Source organism: Rana temporaria, chromosome 7, assembly GCF_905171775.1.
Source record: "Rana temporaria chromosome 7, aRanTem1.1, whole genome shotgun sequence".
NCBI lineage: Eukaryota > Metazoa > Chordata > Amphibia > Anura > Ranidae > Rana > Rana temporaria.
Window position 1 is genome coordinate 53,021,588 of NC_053495.1, and position 13,702 is coordinate 53,035,289.

The window sequence follows — 13,702 nt, forward strand, 5'->3', positions numbered from 1 at the left end:
GAGCTGTGTCCGTCCATGGACTTCATAGAAAAGGATTTTACGGTGAGTACAAAAAATCCTATTTTCTCTTATCGTCCATGGACGGACACAGCTCCTTAAATCTTGACAAGTGGGACGTCCCCAAGCAGTGTCAAAAAACGAGGGGTGGGAAATATATCAGCAAAAACAATTTTAACTTCACCCCAAAACAAGCAGAACTCCTCAACGGAGGAGGTGCAACTTTAAACAGCCGCCGGCAAAAACTAGCGGCTGAAAAAAACATCATAAGATGCACTCACAGCAACCATGTAAATTCTGGAAAAAGTGTGAACGGACGAGCAAATCGCCGCCTCGCACACCTGTGAGACCGACGCATGATGTCGAAAAAAAAAAAAAAAACCCAGGAAGCACCAATTGCCCTGGTCGAAAGTGCCGTGACCGGAAAGGGGGGCCCGCCCTTAGGAGCATAGGCCTGTATGACGGCCTGCCCGATCCACCGAGAAATGGTGGTCGACGAGACCGCCAGGCCCTTTTGTGGACCAGACACCGACACAAAAGAGAGTCAGAAGCTCCGAAATGGAGCCGTAGTAGGCTGGTATACCCGCAAAGCACGTACCACGCCTAAAGTATGAAAGGCCAAAACCTCCTTCGGAAGAAGGGAAGGTCGCGGGCGCACCATCACCTAATCCTTATGGGGGATCAAGCATGGCGAATTAAAGAGAAAACCGCCAACTCAGAAACCCCTCTAACAGAGGTAAAGGCCACTAAAGGGGCCACCTTCTGAGATAGTGTCAAGAGAAAATCTCTCTGATGTTTCCAAAAGGAAGGTTCCTGAAGAACCGAGAGCACCAGAGTCAAAACGCATGGGGGAAGAGATGGGCCAAGAGGGGAAAGTATATGACAAACCCCTTGCACACAAAAAAAGGGGACCCACCAGGGAACGGGCCGCAAAAAGGCCACTAAAAGAACACAGCCAAGGCTGAAATCTGCCCCCAAACGGTGCTTTAAGCAATTTTTAGATCCAATCCAAGCTTTAAAAACAGCAGGACCCTGGACACCGAGAGTACACCCGTGGACGTCACTCCAGCCCTTCGCACCAAGAGAGGTGCGACGGTAGATCCTCCGGAAGAAGACTACGGTGCCCTGTTGAGATGACCGAGTCAGACAGACCCTGGTCACCTAAAGTCTGGCTTCCAATAACCATGTTAAGCAAGTCAGTGACTGTACAACAGGAGGAAGTATGGGACCTTGAGACAGGAACCTCCTGTACCAGGCGCCCGATATCAGCGTACCAAGGACGCCGAGATTAATCTGGAGCTTTTAGAATCATCGGGATCTCCTCAGCATCCACTCTGTGGAGCGGCCGAGGAAGCAACTACCATGGAGGAATGGCAAAAAATCACCGATACAGACAACACAGGGCCACCAGCGCGACTGACGCGTCTGTACAAGATCACTAGACCTGGCCACTAACCGACACCCTTGCGGCGGAGACAAGCTGCCAGGAGATCCATGCCATGTGAGGCTCACCTCCTGTAAGGGAGCCGAAACACCCCAAGCACAAAGACCAGTCGCCCTGGTCCAGCATCTGGCGACTCCAGTAGTCCGCCTGCCGGCATACCTGATGGTAGACTGAAGCCACGGCCGTGGCGTTGTCCGGCTGAAACCAGATCGGTCGACCACAAGGAGAAGCATAGCCTGATCGCCTAAAATAGTAGGACAATGAACAGTAGACAGCACCTGGTATTCCCAGGCGGTCTCCCACCAGGCACTAGCCAGGCCCGACCCTGGGTAGCTACCGAGACCAGACACATTCAAGGAGGTGTGGTCATAGGTCCACGCAAGTCCAGCGACTCAGGGCCGACTGGACCCCCCAGTTTTGTGAACCTCCAGGTTCACAACCCGTGAGCTGGCATCCGTCGTAAACACCGACCACTGGAAGGAAGGAACAACTTCCCGGACCGAAGAGTCGGGAATCTCTGTCACCAACTCAGAGAGACTCTGACTAGGTGGCGCACAGGAATCTAATGATTTCAGAGACAAGAGATTTTTACCACCTGGACAGTAGTTCCACTGGAAAACCAGGGTGTGGAACTGGGCATACAGTACCACCTTGAAGGAGGCTACCCACAGACCCCGAACCAGCAGGCGCCCGGAGAGAAGACCGATTGCGTGATGCCAATACCTTCTCTGCAGACTGAAGAGTCTGCAATTTCTCCAGGGGAAGAAGGACCTTTGCCACTGAGGAGTCTGGATCAACACTAGATACTCCAACGCTGAGTTGGAACCTAGCATGCCCATAATTTGAACCCTGGGTCGCACACATGGAGGGCAGGCTTGCTGCCACTGAGCTACACTTTCTGGCCTAAACATTTAACATCCACCCGAATCTTCGGAGGGTCTGAATGGGAATAACCCATCCACTAGGTCGGAGACAGAAGCTGCTCTCAGAAGAAAGTCGTCAAAGTAGCCAATGAGGCAAAGCCTCGCTGTCCCAACAAAATTCAAATAAGTGCGAGCTCCTAGCTGAAAACCCATGGTGCTGACGCCAGATCAAAAGGGAGGGCCACAGGCTGACAGAGACCCTTCTCTCATCACGAAGCACAGAAAAAAACACTGTGACATGTGCAAAACGGGACATGCATGTATGCGTCCCTGATGTCCGAGGACGTCATGACATCCCCCGGATGAAGCGCAGCTACCACCGAACAAATGGATTCCATGCGGAACTACCCGACGTTCACAAAGGTATTTAGGGCCTGAGGCCCATAGAAAACCCCCAAAACTCTCGTCCTGCAGGAAAGGTAAAATTACCTTGCAGCTTAGCAAATCCCACACTGCCCAAGGCAGACCGACGGGCCGGGAGGGGAAGACACAAGGACAGAACTTTGTTCTGTGGATAGGAGGAAACCCTATCTAGTACTCCGAAGAGACCACCTCGCAGACCCACTAGTCGGAGAGCAGGGAGGTTTCACTGAATTGTGAACCTGCAAGCCGCCCCTCCCACCTAGAGACAGGGAGGGAAGGCTACATACATTGTCAGGATTTGGGTGCCGGCGTGATCGGCTTATGCACCCAGGGACAGATTAGTCCCCCAGCTGGGCCTTTGACGGCCTGGGAGGGTTGCCCCTAAATAATACACACACATAGTGTGTATGTATATTATGTAGGTGTATGCACACATGTCTTTGGAGGAAACCGGAGTACCCGGAGGAAACCCACGCAGACACAGGGAGCGACAATGCAAGCTCCAGGCAGATCGGCGTCAGTGTGCAGATTGGCGTCAGTGTGCAGATTCGAACCAATGACTCTTTTGCTGCCAAGTAATGGAGTTAAGCACTACACCACCGTGTGCATAAAACCATTCTGAAACAGACGCCCTGGATAACAAGGGCGCAGCATTCAATGAAGCATCACAGACCTATATGAGGCCCTGGACCAGCTGGTCCGCTAGGCTAATAACCTCAGGAGAGAGTCGGTGCTCCTCCACTGTCTGGTGCAAAATGCTCACTCTGTGAGTTGTATACAGCACTAGGGGTCCGGACTACTCCAAGATGGCCGCCGAGCGTTCAGAACGCGGCCACAGGAAAATGGCCAGCACAATGTAAGCTGCGCCATAGCGTGGCTACGATAAAATGGGCGCCAATGGGAGTTTTCAATGTAATTGAAACACCTCCCAAAAAATAGCGCCAGCGACCACTGAGATCCCAGTGTAGTGGCCACAATAGGCCGCAAGCCAGACCCCAGCATGGTAAACATGGAACGGGTCAGTACTTCGGATCTTCTATCAGTCAGATCCATACAAGCAGGAGCTCCCGCCCGGCGGTGAGGGACTACAAAAGCCCTCAGTGGCTTTTCTCACTCCGCATCTCAGAAATTATCAAAGAAGGGCACAGAAGGAAAAAACCTACACAGCGGTCTGATTTGCGTGATCCAAAAAAGACCGAGCCCTCGGCGGAAACCCAGCTGCACTATGCAGCTTAGGAGAGTCCCTTGCAGCAGTAAAAAGCGCACCCATAAATGCCTTATTCTGCCTTTTTTTTTTTTTTTTTTTTTAACTAGGTACCTAGTCCATGGCTCCATAACAGAGCATTCCCCAGGGGATAACGGGGAAGGGGGCACTCTTTTACCGCCCGCCCGCAGTCCACCCCCACCCTTGCACAAACTGTGTCCAGGACTAACAATAAAAACTCTGTGGGAATCACAGGAGCTAACACCTGCTGCCACCACCAGCATGTGGGGAAGGACCCAGATACTGACTCCAATATTTACATAGTGTGTATTATAATATGCACACCTGTCCATACAAATAGACAAAAGCTCCTAGAGCCCTATTCAGGGCCTCTCACCCACTTGCTGCGCTGACCAGGGGTAACCAGGGGACTCCCTCAGGAGGAGACTGCCCAGCGCTGCCTGTGAGGAAAAGAACCGTGAGGTAACTCTGCAGGGACCTGTGTTTAAACAGGAAAAGCCTCCTGGGGCTGTTTTATTTAAGCATAAGACACAGATAAAGCATAAAAAGCAAAACCGTTACATGTGTCACCAATCAGTCAGCGTCTGCTGAAGTATAATCATAAACATCTGTGCTCATCACAGGGCTTTTTACCTCACAGGAAAGCCCAATACAAAAAAGAAAAAGCACAGGCCAGATAACACAGTCCCCTCAGGAAGGCCCCCTCCCCCCTGACAGCGGCAATGTTAGCAATGCAGCAAGGGAAAGGAGCAGGGAAGTAAGGGGAAGGGACCCCCGAACCCCAGGAATGCCCAGCCGTACCAACCCACCGAAGCAGGAGGTACTGTACTTACCCGTCCAAGCGAGGACTCGCTGACGCATTCCTGACAGAACTACAACCGCAATGGAGGTAGCCGTCGGCCCGGTCCACTGTGAGTGAGACAACACCACAGCCCAGTCATATGTGGACCTCGGAGCAAAGCTCACTGGCCCCCCCAGGAGTCATGGGGTATGGCGTGGCAGACCAAGCCTCTTTGCATAGGTGTGCCCACGCTTGCTGGTCGGACTGAGTAGACTACAAGGATCTATAATATCCAGCCTGTCTCTCAGCCAACAGTTGAAAGAAGATTCTTCAAGAAAAAGTGAAAATAAAATAAAATAAGATAGAATAAAATAAAATTTCTCCTCAGGGCGCTGGGCCCAAAGGGAGCCATACGTCCTTCTCCTTTGCTAGGCAGAACGAAACTGAGGCTGCAAGCTGCAGTGAGGAGGGTTATGTCTGGAGGGACCGCCCCCTGGGCGGGGCTGTTCAACTCTGTTAATGTAACATGTATTTAACTATTTAACATGTTTCTGCCTAGTCCTCTCCTGTAAACAGGGAACATAACCCACTTGTCAAGATTTAAGGAGCTGTGTCCGTCCATGGACGATAAGAGAAAAGAACCCCCCCCCAAAAACGATGTGCACAAATGCTCAGAAACGCACATAGATTAGAAAAAAAACTCAAAAACATGACGCTTGGGTGTGGCTGCAGTCTAAGTGTGTAGCATCAGCGCATACACATATGTTCTGGCAGCTGACCCACCTAAACCAAAATGGCAGCAGGATAAAAATGTATACATGTTTCGATTTGTCAATACATGTAATAAACTTCTACAACTGAGTGACAATTTACAATAATCATGTTTCCTTTTTTACATTAGAGCCAATGCATAAATCATTTAGTACTATAAGAACCAGATCTTGAAACAGCAAAGCTCACCGTGACTTCAGGGTGATTGTAAATAGAAATAGATCCTGGGTTCACTTTAACATCTTCCACAAGCAGGAGCTCCAGACTGGCAGACACAGGGGTCAATGTTCTGTACTGATAGAATGGAAATACCAAATGGAATTAGACCAGAAAGTGGTAACAATATTTTATGCCGTGTTACACATTATAACATTACAATACAAGACTTATATAGTGCCAAAAGTTTTAATATAAAGGTGGACAGTGCAATTACAATACAGCTCAATACAGAAGGACAAGGAAAGTAGAAGTAAAAGCATTTTTTTAATTTTGGAGTAAAGCCTTTAACCACTTCAATACCGGCCCATTGTAAAATGACGTCCACAAAGAACCTCTACCGTTCAAAGTGGACGTCATATGACGTCCTGGGCTTTGTGGGGGGGGGGGGGGGTTATCTGAATGATGCCTGCAGCTAGAGGCATAATTCAGATATCCTTCTCTTCTGCCGGCGATTCTGCACAACGTAAGAATGATCATAGCGGCGCTTCCGCCGCTAGATCGTTCTTACAGGCGGCGTGAGGGGTCATCCCCCCTCCCGCCGCCATCCGGTGCTTCTCCGGGCTCTCCCGTGCCATCGGGGGCCCGGAGAACGAATCGTCCGGCGCTGGCCCCAGTAGCTTGCGCGCAGAAGCGAACGCACACGCAAGTCCCGCCGACATATGTAAACGCCGTTTAAACCACATATGTGAGGTATCGCCGCGTGCGTTAGAGTGCCAGCAACAATTCTAGCAGATCTCCTCTGTAAATCTAAACTGGTAACCTGTAAAAATTTTCAAAGCGTTGCCTATGGAGATTTTTAAGTACCGAAGTTTGGTGACATTCCATGAGTGTGCGCAATTTTAAAGCGTGATATGTTGGGTATCTCATCTTTCATATTTTACAAAAAAATTGTGCTAACTTTACTGTTTTGTTATTTTTTTAATTCATGAAACAATTTTTTTCCCCAAAAAAAGGCGTTTGAAAAATTATTGCGCAAATACCGTGCAAGATAAAACATTTCAATGACCGTCGTTTTATTCCCTAGGGTGTCTGCTAAAAAAACATATATAATGTTTGGGGGTTCTGCGTAATTTACTAGCAAAAAAATTATGATTTGTACATGTAGGAGAGAAGTGCCAGAATAGGCCTGGTATGGAGGCCTGAAAAACGCACGGTGTCATGCGGAGTCCCCCAGGGATCCCCTCTGTCGCCTGTGCTGTTCAATATCTATCTCCGCCCTCTCTTTGAAATCATCAGCAGCCAAGAGTTACTGTACCACTCTTATGCAGATGACACACAACTCTATTTTCGCATCTGCAACAAAAAGGATCATCATCTCGATCTAGAGAAATGCCTCTCTTTGATTGACAACTGGATGACAAAGGGTTATCTCAAACTCAACGGTTAGAAAACAGAACTTCTCCTGTTTCACGCCAATCGAAAGAATAAACTGGCAACAACCTGGACAACTCCGCCCATTCTGGGCAAAATCATCGCCCGTAGCACCAAAGTCAAAAGTCTCGGAGTCGATTGCACTCCTGGTTCGGTAGGTGCAACCTTATTAAGAGGTCAATCCTCCCCAAATTTCTGTATTTGTTTCAGGCGCTGCCAATTAAGATTGTGCCCCGGTTCTTTAAACAGGTCAACTCTCTTTTTATTAACTTTATATGGGCTAACTCTAAACCCAGGTTACGCAGGCGCCTTTTGACTCTACCGAAGCATCAAGTGATTGGCCTTGCCGGATCTGCGTAATTAGGAATATGACCAAGTAAGAAACCACAAGAATTTACTTACTGGGGTCTTTACTTTTGCTGCTCTTAGATGAGACTCCCGGTAATTGTTAGTTGTAGTAGTAATGACTGCCGTTCCTGATACTTGACGCACATGGACTGTGTTTAGACCTAATGGATAGAAATTTCTAAATTATACTGCTCATACTGTACTGTATAATACAACCACAACTGTTATTCAGCGAGTAGAGCCACACAAAATGTTTTGCAAACTAGAGGAAAAGGTTCACGTTTCGTCATAAATTCACTTTTTACCGGTTTAAAAGCTTGAATAGATTGCAATACCTATAATCGTGCTTATGACATAAAGCATGCACCTGTTGTCGTATTTGCTCAGCTGCTTTAAAATAAACTGCTACCGTCAATGACCATCATATCCAAGTTTGACAAGCAAGAATTTTATTCATACGTGTGTCAACTGCACGGGAACCTTTTCCTTCCAAATCAGGAACCAAGCAAACTCCAAACTGTACACCAGATATTCAAATAAAAAAGCCCACCAATTCTGTGTCTACCAAAAACAACTTTTCCTTTGAGGTAAGCTCCTTGTAATAAACTTGAGAATAAGGCCCCATGTACACTGCTGCTGCTAAACGGACATTCAGGAGGCAGTTGGACACTTTTTTTTTTTTTAACTGCCCCTGAACTCATCCAATGTTATCTTATGTGTACATGTACACAGGTTCATTTACTGTCGTTTTTAGGCAGTTGCGTTTATTGGCAAAAAATTAGTTCAGACGCCAAACTCCACGAACTCTGAAAAACCCACGTTTTAAACGTGGGTTACCATCTGTCAAGTTAAATCGTTGAGGAGCAGTTGTAAAAACGTCCCGTGTGCACGAAGCCTAAAGGAATAAGCCAGCAGCTAAAAAACAATTAAATAAGCAGCACAAAATACATCCGTTTTAATTTAAACAGTAGCATATATTTGACTTGTATTAATTATCACACAAACATTTACATACCAAAGAAGATGTTCAACTGACAAAAATAAATATTGCATTGGTATGGATTATTTTTTTATTTTTATTTTATGTGCCATTTTCTCACAGTCGCAAAATGACTTGGGCCTTTTTCACAGGGGCGTTCCGTTTGTTTTTCATCCATCCGTTGACAGCTAAAAAACAGACCTCAATGCATTCCTATGGGCAAATGGATAATCATCCATTTACATCTGCATCCATTTTTTCTTTTTTAAACGGATCAAACTCCCATTTCTGTTACGTTAATAAACAGAGGATAAGTGGACATAAACAGACAATCGGTGCATTGCTGTATCGGTTTATGCATTGTTGGTTAGAAGCCGGCAGGGTGTTAGGGTGGCGATGTGTACTGTAGATAAGTGGGGGGGGTTAAAGAATAAGAGAGGGGGGGGGTCATGGTGACCACACCCATTTGTTTACTTTAGTGGCAAGGCCAAATGACAGCACCTTCTCTGCGCTATAAAAGTATAGAAAAAAAATTGGATTTTTTGTACTCACCGTAAAATCCTTTTCTCTGATGTCCATGGACGGACACAGCTACTTAAATCTTGACAAGTGGGTTATGTTCCCTGTTTACAGGAGAGGACTAGGCAGAAACCTGTTCAATAATTAAATACATGTTACATTAACAGAGTTGAACAGCCCCGCCCGGGGCTGTCCCTCCAGACATAACCCTCCTCACTGCAGCCTGCAGCCTCAGTTCGTAACAAGCAGTACAAACCTAAAAAAGGAGGGGTGGGTGCTGTGTCCGTCCATTGACGTCAGAGAAAAGGATTTTACGGCGAGTACAAAAAATCCTATTTTCTCTTATCGTCCATGGACGGACACAGCTCCATAAATCTTGACAAGTGGGACGTCCCCAAGCAGTGTCAAAAACGAGGGGTGGGAAATATCTCAGTAAAACCAATTTTAATTTCACCCCAAAACAAGCAGAGCTCCTTAACAGAGGAGGTGCAACTTTAAACAGCCGCCGGCAAAAACTAGCGGCCGAAAAAAACATCACAAGATGCACTCATAGCAACCATGTAAATTCTGGAAAAGCGTGAACGGACGAGCAAGTCGCCGCCTCGCACACCTGTGAGACCGACGCATGATGTCGGGAAAAAAAAACCCCAGGAAGCACCAATTGCCCTAGTCGAAAGTGCCGTGACCGGAAAGGGGGGCCCGCCCCTTAAGAGCATAGGCCTGTATGATGGCCTGCCTGATCCACCGAGAAATGGTGGTCGACGAGACCACCAGGCCCTTTTGTGGACCAGACACCGACACAAAAGAGTTAGAACTCCGAAACGGAGCCGTAGTAGGCTGGTACACCCGCAAAGCGCGTACCACGCCTAAAAGTATGAAAGGCCGAAACCTCCTTCGGAAGAAGGGAAGGTCGCGGGCGCACCATCACCTAATCCTTATGGAGGATCAAGCATGGCGGCTTGCAAGACAAGACCGCCAACTCAGAAACCCCTCTAACAGAGTTAAAGGCCACTAAAGGGGCCACCTTCTGAGATAGTGTCAAGAGAAAATCTCTGATGTTTCCAAAAAGGAAGGTTCCTGAAGAACCCAGAGCACCAGAGTCAAAACTCATGGGGGAAGAGATGGGCCAAGAGGGGAAAGTATATGACAAACCCCCTGCACACAAAAAGGGGCCCACCAGGAAACGGGCTGCAAAAAGGCCACTGAAAGAACACAGCCGAGGCTGAAATCTGCCCCCAAACGGTGCTTTAAGCAATTTTTAGATCCACTCCAAGCTTTAAAAACACTCCATCCCTTCGCACCAAGAGATGTAGGCCTGCCAGGTGCGACGGTAGATCCCCCGGAAGACTCCAGTGTCCTTAGCATTGTTGAGATGACTGAGTCAGACAGACCCCGGTCACGTAAAGTCTGTCTTCCAATAACCATGTTGAGCAAGTCAGTGACTGTACAACAGGAGGAAGTATGGGACCTCGAGACCGAGGAACCTCCTGCCCTGGCAACCACCAGGGTACCTCTACCAGACCGCTACCAGGCGCCCGATATCGGCGTACCAAGGACGCAGAGGTCAATCTGGAGCGATTAGAATCATCAGGATCTCCTCAGCCTCCACTCTGTGGAGCAGCCAAGGAAGCAACTACCATGGAGGAACGGCAAAAAGTTGCCGATACAGACCCCACAGGGCCACCAGCACGACTGACGCGTCTGTACCAGATCACTAGACTTGGCCACTAACTTCGACACCCTTGCGGCGGAGACGAACAGCCAGGAGATCCATGCCCTGTAAGGCTCACCTCCTGCAAGGGAGCCGAAACACCCCAAGCACAAAGACCAGTCGCCCTAGTCCAGCATCTGGCGACTCCAGTAGTCTGCCTGCCGGTATACCTGATGGTAGACCGAAGCCACGGCTGAAACCAGATCGGTCGACCACGAGGAGAAGCATAGCCTGATCGCCTAAAATATAAACAGTAGACAGCACCTGGTATTCATAGGCGGTCTTCCCGAACCCTGGGTAGCTAATGAGACCAGACACACTCAGGGAGGTGTGGCCGTAGGTCCACGCAAGTCCAGCGACTCAGGGCCAACTGGACCCCCCAGGTTTGTGAACCCCCCAGGTTCACAACCCGTGAGCTGGTATCTGTCGTAAACACCGACCACTGGAAGGAAGAAACAACCTCCCGGACCGAAGAGTCGGGGATCTCTGTCACCAACTCAGAGAGACTGACTAGGTGGCGCACCTGAAATCTGATGATTTCAGAGACAAGAGATTTTTACCACCTGGACAGTATTTCCCCTGGAAAACCAGAGTGTGGAACTGGGCATACAGTACCGCCTTGAAGGAGGCTACCCACAGGCCTCGAACCAGCAGGCGCCCGGAGAGAAGACCGATTGCGTGATGCAAATACCTTCACCGCAGACTGAAGAGTCTGCAATTTCTCCAGGGGAAGAAGGACCTTCGCCACCGAGGAGTCTGGATCAACACTAGATACTCCAACGCAGAGTCGGAACCTAGCATGCCCAGGATTTGAACCCTGGGTTGCACACATGGAGGGTAGGCTTTCTGCCACTGAGCTACACCTTCTGGCCTAAACGTTTAAAACCCACCCGAATCTTCAGAGGGGTCTGAATGGGAATAACACATCCACTAGGTCGGAGACAGAAGCTGCTATCAGAAGAAAGTTGTCCAAGTAGCCAATGAGGCAAAGCCTCGCTGTCCCAACAAAGTTAGGATAAGTGCGAGCTCCTAGCTGAAAACCCATGGTGCCGACACCAGATCAAAAGGGAGGGCCACAGGCTGACAGAGACCCTCTCTCATCACGAAGCACAGAAAAAAACACTGACGTGCGCAAAACGGGACATGCATGTATGCGTCCATAATGTCCGAGGATGCCAGGACGTCCAACGGATGGAGCGCAGCTACCACCGAACAAATGGATTCCATGCGGAACTACACAACGTTCACAAAGGTATTTAAGGCCTGAGGCCCACAGAAAACCCCAAACGTCCCGCAGGAAAGGTAAAATTACCCCGCAGCTTAGCAAATCCCACACTGCCCAAGGCAGATCGACGGGCCGGGAGAGGAAGACAAGAGGAAAGAACTTTGTTCTGTGGATAGGAGGAAACCCTATCTAGTACTCCGAAAAGACCACCTCGCAGACTCACTGGTCGGAGAGCAGGGAGGTTACACCGAATTGTGAACCTGCAAGCCGCCCCTCCCACCTAGAGACAGGGAGGGAAGGCTACATACCATGGCACGATTTGGGTGCCGGCGTGATCGGCTTACGCACCCAGGGACGGATTAGTCCCCCAGATGGGCTTTTGACGGCCTGGGAGGGTTGCCCCTAAATAATACACACACATAGTGTGTATGTATATTATGTAGGTGTATGCACACATGCCTTTGGAGGAAACCGGAGTACCTGGAGGAAACCCATGCAGACACAGGGAGCGACAATGCAAGCTCCAGGCAGATTGGTGTCAGTGTCCGAATTCGAACCAATGACTCTCTTGCTGCCAAGTAATGGAGTTAACCACTACACCACCGTGTGCATAAAACCATTCTGAAACAGAAGCCTCGGATAACAAGGGCGCAGCATTCAATAAAGCATCACAGACCTATATGAGGCCCTGGACCAGCTGGCCCGCTAGCCTAATAACTTCGGGAGAGAGTCGGTGCTCCTCCACTGTCTGGTGCAAAATGCTTACTCCGTGAGTTGTATACAGCACTAGGGGTCAGGACTACTCCAAGATGGCCGCTAAGCGTTCAGAACACGGCCACAAGAAAATGGCCGACCGCAATGTAAGCTGCACCATAGCGCAGCTACGACAAAATGGCCGCCAATGGGAGTTTTCAATGTAATTAAAAAAACTCCCAGAAAATGGTGCCAGCGCCGACTGAGACCCCAGAGTAGTGGCCACAATAAGCCGCAAGTCAGACCCCAGCATGGTAAACCTGGAACGGGTCAGTACTTCGGATCTTCTATCGGTCAGATCTATAAAAGTGGGGGTTCCCGCCTGGCGGTGAGGGACCACAAAAGCCCTCAGCGGCTTTTCTCATTCCGCATCTCAGAAATTATCAATAAAGGGCACAGAAGGGAAAAAAAAACTACACAGAGCGGTCCGATTTGTGCGATCCAAAAAAGACCGAGCCCTCGGCGGAAACCCAGCTGCTCTATGCAGCTTAAGAGAGTCCCTTGCAGCAGTAAAAAGCGCACCCATAAATGCCTTATCCTGCTTTTTTTTTTTACTACCCAGGTTCCTGGTCTATGGCTCCATAACAGAGGGGGAAGGGGGCACTCTTTTACCGCCCGTCCACAGTCCACCCCCACCCTGGCACAAACGTGTCCAGGACTAACAATAAAACCTCTGTGGAAATCCCAGGTGCTAACACCTGCTGCCACCACCAGCATGTGGGGGAAGGACCCAGATACTGACTCCGGATATTAATAATATTTACATAGTGTGTATTATAATATGCACACCTGTCCTTACAAATAAACAAAAGCTCCTAGAGCCCTATTCAGGGCCTCTCACCCACTTTCTGCGCTGACCAGGGGTAAGCAGTGGACTCACCTCAGGAGGAGACTGCCCAGCGCTGCCGTCCGCTCTCAGCACACAGCGTGTGAGGGGAAAAGAACCGTGTGGTAACTGTGCGGCATCAGCAGGGACCTGTGTGCCAAATGGCGGCAAAATGCTGCGTTTAAACAGGAAAAGCCTCCTAGGGCTTTTTTTTAAGGATAAGACAGATACATTGCAATAAGCATAT

At 49.0% G+C, this 13,702-nt stretch overlaps 1 protein-coding gene across 1 annotated transcript in view; it reads right to left on the reverse strand.

The window, feature by feature from the left end:
- NUP210 (nucleoporin 210) overlaps positions 1 to 13,702 on the reverse strand; it is a 193,128-nt gene that overhangs the window by 75,032 nt on the left and 104,394 nt on the right. The window contains exons 18-19 of the mRNA XM_040359371.1: positions 7,497 to 7,603; positions 5,694 to 5,798 (exon numbers count right to left, since the gene is read on the reverse strand). Of these exons, the coding sequence (XP_040215305.1) occupies positions 5,694 to 5,798; positions 7,497 to 7,603 (212 nt within the window). The remainder of the gene's footprint in view (positions 1 to 5,693; positions 5,799 to 7,496; positions 7,604 to 13,702) is intronic.